At 47.7% G+C, this 7,080-nt stretch overlaps 1 protein-coding gene across 1 annotated transcript in view; it reads left to right on the plus strand.

Annotated features, from left to right (window-relative positions):
* Window positions 1-3,085, plus strand: part of LOC143281365 (sodium channel protein para-like) — an 85,399-nt gene extending 82,314 nt beyond the window's left edge. The window contains exon 29 of the mRNA XM_076586569.1: window positions 4-3,085. Within this exon, the coding sequence (XP_076442684.1) occupies window positions 4-1,050 (1,047 nt within the window). The 3' untranslated portion in view covers window positions 1,051-3,085. The remainder of the gene's footprint in view (window positions 1-3) is intronic.
* The last annotated feature ends 3,995 nt before the right edge of the window (window positions 3,086-7,080 follow it).

A 7,080-nucleotide genomic window follows, 5' to 3' on the forward strand; every position in this document is an offset into this window, starting at 1 on the left:
GCCAAAGGCATCCGCACCTTGCTCTTCTCGCTAGCCGTGTCCCTGCCGGCGCTCTTCAACATCGGGCTGCTGCTGGTGCTGGTCATGTTCATCTACGCCATCATGGGCATGAGCTTCTTCATGAACGCGCCCAAGAAGGCCGGCCTGGACGACGCCTTCAACTTCGACACCTTCCTCAGCAGCTTCATCCTCCTCTTCCAGATGTGCACCTCTGCCGGCTGGAGCGACGTGATGGACGGGCTGATCGCGGACTGCCCGGAGTCCGGAAACTGCGGGCGCTACACCATGGCGACCCTCTACCTGTCCTCCTACCTCATCATCAGCTACCTGGTCGTCGTCAACATGTACATCGCCGTCATCCTGGAGAACTTCTCGCAGGCCACGGAGGACGTGCAGCAGGGCCTCATGCCCGAGGACTTCGACATGTACTACGAGAAGTGGGAGAAGTACGACCCCAAGGCCACCAAGTACATCCCGCTAGACCAGCTCTCCGACTTCGTGGACTACCTGGACGAGCCGCTCCGGCTCCCCAAGCCCAACCACTTCCTGCTGGTGAAGATGGAGATCCCCATCTGTGAGGGCGACAAGTGCTTCTGCCGGGACATCCTGGACGCCCTGACCAAGAACTTCCTGGGCACCTCCGACACGGGCTCCGTGCCCACCAAGACCGAGATTGACGAGAACTACCTGCCTATCAGCAGCACGCTCAAGCGGCAGAAGGAGCACTACGCTGCGCGAATCATCCAGAAGGCCTACAGGAACTACAAGAAGCGGAAAGACGACGACGAGGACGACGACGACGACGAGGACGGGGTGGGCGGAGGTGGGGCAGGGGGAGGGAGCAGTGAGGGGGACAAGGAGAAGAGCAGCGAGGTGAGCGGCCACAGCGTCAGCGCGGACACCAGCAGCACCGTGCACCCCACCGATGACCTGGACGATGACCACAACCACGTCGTCACCGTGGACCCCAGCATGGACCCCGTGGAGCTGAAGGAAGACAGCGACATGGACCCCGTGGAGCTCAAGCCAGACAGCGGCGTGGTGGCGTGACCTTCGCCTTGCTGAGCGGCGAGCTCCAACTCGGCCAGCTCTTGTGGCCGGCAGTCTAAACCACCCACCCACCCCACCTCTGCCCCCCTCTCTTCTCTCCCCCTCTTCCTTCCTCCCGGGCCTGGAACTCGCGTTCTGCTTGCAAGAGGGAGACAACCCCGACCTCTCCTCACCCCCACCAACCCCCATCCCTCTCCCACGGGCTGCTGAAGGGGGAGAGGGGCGGGAGGGAGGGACGGACACTGTCTGGACTGCTTTGATGATGAGCTACACTCCCCAGGGCGGAGATACGGCTCCACGCTGACTGAGAAGGGAAGTGCCCTTTCACACTGTGCTCCTGACTGTCCTTCACTGGTGTGCTACAGACTGCCAGCGTTACAGAGACTATCCTACAGCGAGGGAGAGAGAGAAAGAGACATTGTCTGAGAGAGAAAGAGGGAGAGGCTGACTGACTGTCTGCAGTCATCAGAGAGACTGTCCACGCGTCCTGGAGAGTACCGTCTTGACAGATACTGTCGGCAACGTAGATCTATCCAGCGTCTTTTTTTTTTTTTTTTTTTAATTGTGCACAGCCTAAGCAGGGAGGGCAGCGGGTGGGGTGACATCACTCAGACCCCAAGTCACTCACTGGCTTTGTCGCCGACCGACCAAAAAACACTTGGCTCTTCTGCTTTGTTTGGTCCACTCCCGGAGTCGCTATGATGCATACTTAAATATCGCTTTCGCTGCTTTGGGAACCCCTCCGTGGCACATGCTGTTTTTACCATAGTTCTGACTGGTGGCTGCCAGAGCCAGCAAACAATCACTGCACATTGCTGATATTAAAGTGCTTCGTTTTTTTTCCGTTTTTTTTCTTGTTTTTTTGTTTGTTTTGGGTGTGTGTGTGTGGTTTCTTTTCTTTCCTTTTTTTTTTCTTGACCGGAAAGCATCGACGTGGTAGCTGTTTAGCCTGTATCATTACTATTGTTATTATTATCATCATTATGATTATCATTTATCATTGCAACCGTTTACTAACGATTTAACATCATGATATTAACATCCTGACGGTGTGTCGTTTGCTTATGTGTGAGACAAAAAATGTACTCACAAGTATACCGTGAGCTAAACAAAATCAGACCCCGAGATAGAAAACCATGCACTGGACGATCCAGTGTAGAGTTTGTAGCAGAAAGGGATACCATCCAAAAGGGTAGAAAAATGAAACGACCAGCACAATTCTTTTTCTTCTTTTTTTTTCCACACGAAAATGGCGATAGATGAGAAATGAAAGATGTCTACAGAAACGATGTCAGCTCGTCTCTGGACATGTTGCTTTTTTTTCTTTTCTTTTTTTTTTTTTTAGTGTCGGGTGTTTATGCATGATTTTGGCTTTCGCCAGCGTCTTTCCTTAGAATCAGTGTTCATCTAGATTCATCGCATTCTCCATGTTCGTCACTGTCTGTGCTGTCTTGCAGGGGAAAAAAAAAGATAATTAAGCGGGCGAAAGTAGCCGATGATCATCCCTCATTCATTCAGTCAATCATCAGTCCGCACTACAAACAGAAGGTCACAACATTTATCTCTCTCTCTCTCTCTCTCTCCTCCTAACGGATTCACTGACAGCTTCGCAGCCCTCCGCCTGTGTGATTTGTCTCCCTTGATCGCCATATTCTTGTATGCCCCCCCAGTGCAACACTTCTGTTGCATGTGGTTTCTCGGGACGCTTGTTCTTTTTGTCGTTTTGAACTGGCTCTTTGCCATCGACCCACCCCCTCCCAACTCACCGACCAATCAGAGTGGGGGGGGGACCAGGCCTGAATTTCAGTGAGGAACGGCGGTTTGGTTGATAACAGGAGAGAAGGAAAGTGGAAAGGATGGACGTACGTCTGACTGACCTGTTGCCTTTCTGCGCGCGTGTGTAGGGACTGACCTTTCACCTTCTGTCACGTCACGCCGTGTCGTGGCACTGAGGCAGCACTGGCGGAGCACGATCGGCACACTGTCACCGACTGTGGGGCGTCAGGGAGGGGTTAACCTTTGTCACTGTCACCGACTGTGGGACGTCAGGGAGGGGTTAACCTTTGTCACTGTCACCGACTTTAGGGCGTCAGGGAGGGGTTAACCTTTGTCACTGTCACCGACTGTGGAGCGTCAGGGAGGGGTTAACCTTTGTCACTGTCACCGACTGTGGGACGTCAGGGAGGGGTTAACCTTTGTCACTGTCACCGACTTTAGGGCGTCAGGGAGGGGTTAACCTTTGACACTGTCACCGACTGTGGAGCGTCAGGGAGGGGTTAACCTTTGTCACTGTCACCGACTGTGGGGCGTCAAGGAGGGGTTAACCTTTGTCACTGTCACCGACTGTGGAGCGTCAGGGAGGGGTTAACCTTTGTCACTGTCACCGACTGTGGGACGTCAAGGGTTAACCTTTGTCACTGTCACCGACTGTGGGGCGTCAGGGAGGGGTTAACCTCTGTCACTGTCACCGACTGTGGGGCGTCAGGGAGGGGTTAACCTTTGTCACTGTCACCGACTGTGGGGCGTCAGGGAGGGGTTAACCTTTGTCACTGTCACCGACTGTGGGGCGTCAGGGAGGGGTTAACCTTTGTCACTGTCACCGACTGTGGGGCGTCAAGGGTTAACCTTTGTCACTGTCACCGACTGTGGGACGTCAGGGAGGGGTTAACCTTTGTCACTGTCACCGACTGTGGGACGTCAGGGAGGGGTTAACCTTTGTCACTGTCACCGACTGTGGGACGTCACGGGTTAACCTTTGTCACTGTCACCGACTGTGGGACGTCAGGGGTTAACCTTTGTCACTGTCACCGACTGTGGGGCGTGAGGGAGGGGTTAACCTTTGTCACTGTCACCGACTGTGGGACGTCAGGGGTTAACCTTTGTCACTGTCACCGACTGTGGGGCGTCAGGGAGGGGTTAACCTTTGTCACTGTCACCGACTGTGGGACGTCACGGGTTAACCTTTGTCACTGTCACCGACTGTGGGGTGTCAGGGAGGGGTTAACCTTTGTCACTGTCACCGACTGTGGGGCGTCAGGGAGGGGTTAACCTTTGTCACTGTCACCGACTGTGGGGCGTCAGGGAGGGGTTAACCTTTGTCACTGTCACCGACTGTGGGGCGTCAGGGAGGGGTTAACCTTTGTCACTGTCACCGACTGTGGGGCGTCACGGGTTAATCTTTGTCACTGTCACCGACTGTGGGACGTCAGGGGATGAGAACGGGTTAACCTTTGTCACTGTCACATCCTAAAGGGGAAGGAAACAAATATTCCAAAACCAAAAAAAAAAAAAAAAAAAACACGTGACCCAACTTGTTGGTGACGTCAGTTCCGTACTGAAGGCAAAAAGAAAATCGGTGGCTATGTTGTCGATGGCATTACTGTCAGCACTATTATTTAAAGCCTGAGTTCTCTCGTTTGTTTGTTTGTTTTATTCCTGTGTGTCGTTGCTGAGGAATGCAAAAAAAAAAAGGCAACTTTGAGTTTGTGAATGGAAAAAAATGTTTGTGGATAAATGGGTAATCGTGCCGAGTTGAAAGTTTGAACATTTCATTCATAGTCAAATAGTATTTGATTTTTTTTTTTTTTTTTTTTTTTTTTTTTTTTTTTTTTGCATAAAATTCTTCGCGTTTGAAATGTTGGAGCAACATTGAATTTGGACAAATGTTCCCAGCTTCTGTGTCGTGTCTTTTTAATATCATCGGGCTTTTTTTTAAAAAGGATGCAAACGCCCACTGATTTCTCTTTTCTCTCTCTTTTTTTAATTTATAATTTTTTTTTTATGTGTGAAATCGGCAAGTTTTGTTGTTGTGGCGAGGTATGCAAGACGACGTGTGTTTGGTGGCTGTATTCATTCTTCTGAACTTTTTTCTGACTTTTTTTAATGCTTGTAAGAAACTCGTTTGATCACTGTCACCAAAACACAACCAGCAGAGAGCACGGCGATACTGACCGAAACACAGACAGTATTTGGTCCCGTCAGTGCGTATATCCTTCATTAGTAAATCGGAAATCATCTAAAAAAATATATATTAAAAAAAACTAGATACCCAAAGGACATATAAGAAAAATAAACGATGAATATCATGAACAGTTTCTGTATTGGGGGGGGGGGGGGGGGGTATACATAAAACATTAATCGAAGGGTTTGATAGATCCGGGGGGGCGGGGGGGATCCTAAACTAAAACTTTACAGCAAAATTCATTGATTCATAAAAAAAAAATTACATGATTGTTCAAGAATACTGAGGAGCAAACCAATCACACTGGCATGTACCATGAACCTTGCAGATGCAAACACACAGATGAAGAGGAAGAAAAACAAGCAGACCAAGGAGAAGAAAACCAAAATATCGGTAACACGCATGTATCTCATAATTATGTCCACGGTCGTCCTCACATCTGATCATGACCGTTCAAAATATTCTTGATATGACTACCGTTTTAGTTCACAGGTTCCGTTCAAACCATGTACAGCTACATCTGTACAGATTTTTTTTTTTTTTTTTTTTTTTTTTTTTTCAAACATACCCGTTTCAATACTAAGGGCAGATAATAGTTTCTCACATTTATGCGTTTGTAATTATCCTGCTGACCAAAAACATGCATTCTCTTCCCTGTCCCACTCGCTCTAAATTATGTCCGCGCATACACACATCATTACCAGATTAAAGCGAGGTTCTTTGGGGGGTTTTTGTTGGGGTGTTTTTTCTTATGTTTTATCCAAGATTGGAAAACAACCATCTAATAAAACTTGCGTAAGATTTATCTTTGATAATCATCATGATAACAGACAAAGAAATGACAACAATACACAAAGGGAATTAAGTAGACGACAAAATTTATATTGATGTAAAACACTGTCTGTCTCTCTCTATGTTTATACATACATATATATATATATATACATACACACACACACACACACACACACACACACACACATACATATATATATATATATATATATATATATATATATATATATATATATATATATATTAAACTGTGAAGACATTGAAGCAATTTAACACAATTTGCACAATAAATAAGCTGGGGGGTTTTCAACCAACATTAAACATCCTTACAATTCAGCTACATTTTGCTACTGTATACAACTATACAATACCCCCTGAATACCGAGTACCGCTGCCTATATCGCGTGGTAAAACGGTCATCGTACACGTTAAAAGCCCACCCGTTGATACAAATGGGAGCAGTGAAGGCGGGATTTGCCGCCCACGAACGCACAAGGAAAGAAAGGAAGAGAATAGAAAGAAAAAACACGAATACAACATATTAGTTCATCCATATTTTGCACCTATGCAATAGATCGGCATGCAGAACCAAGCAGGCACGGATGACAGTGTGTAGAGAAACACAGAAAAACCCAAGCATCGTCAACTCATAGGCCTAATCATTGTTCTACAGCGTTGCCTTAAAGTCTGAACTGATTTGGTTCCCCGCTAAGCTTTTTATCAATGTGTTAATTAACACCATTTAAGAAGCCATGCAGTGTATTGAAAAGATAAGGAGTTCTGCTTTACTACTACTACTACTACAACTACTTTTACTACTACTACTAATGGAGTTAACCTTTTCGTTCTTTTCCTATTCGGGTCTAGATAACCTTAACATGTTAACTTACTCAGTACAGAGATCTTGACTTTTGAATAAAACGCAAGATGAATACGTGAACGGCTTGTTTGTTGAGAACATCGTTTTGTGTGGGTGTCGGTGTGTAAGCGTGTGGGAAGCAGAGAGAGGGTGTGTGTGTGTGTGTGTGTGTGTGTGTGTGTGTAAGTGTGTGGAAAGCAGAGAGAGGGTGTGTGTGTGTGTGTAATTGTGTGTCGCTGTGCCTCCCTCTCTCACTCCTCTCTCTCACGTCACTGAATTCATCGAGAAGAACTCATCGCAGGCACGGAAATGGAGGGGAACTGAAATGTAAGGTCCTGGGAACGAAAATAACGAGCGTGGTACTGTGGACCTCCATTTAGGTCGGAGGCTACGTGAAAGGGCTGTCCCCAATGAT

This window comes from Babylonia areolata, chromosome 4 (genome assembly GCF_041734735.1).
Source record: "Babylonia areolata isolate BAREFJ2019XMU chromosome 4, ASM4173473v1, whole genome shotgun sequence".
Classification (NCBI taxonomy): Eukaryota; Metazoa; Mollusca; class Gastropoda; order Neogastropoda; family Buccinidae; genus Babylonia; species Babylonia areolata.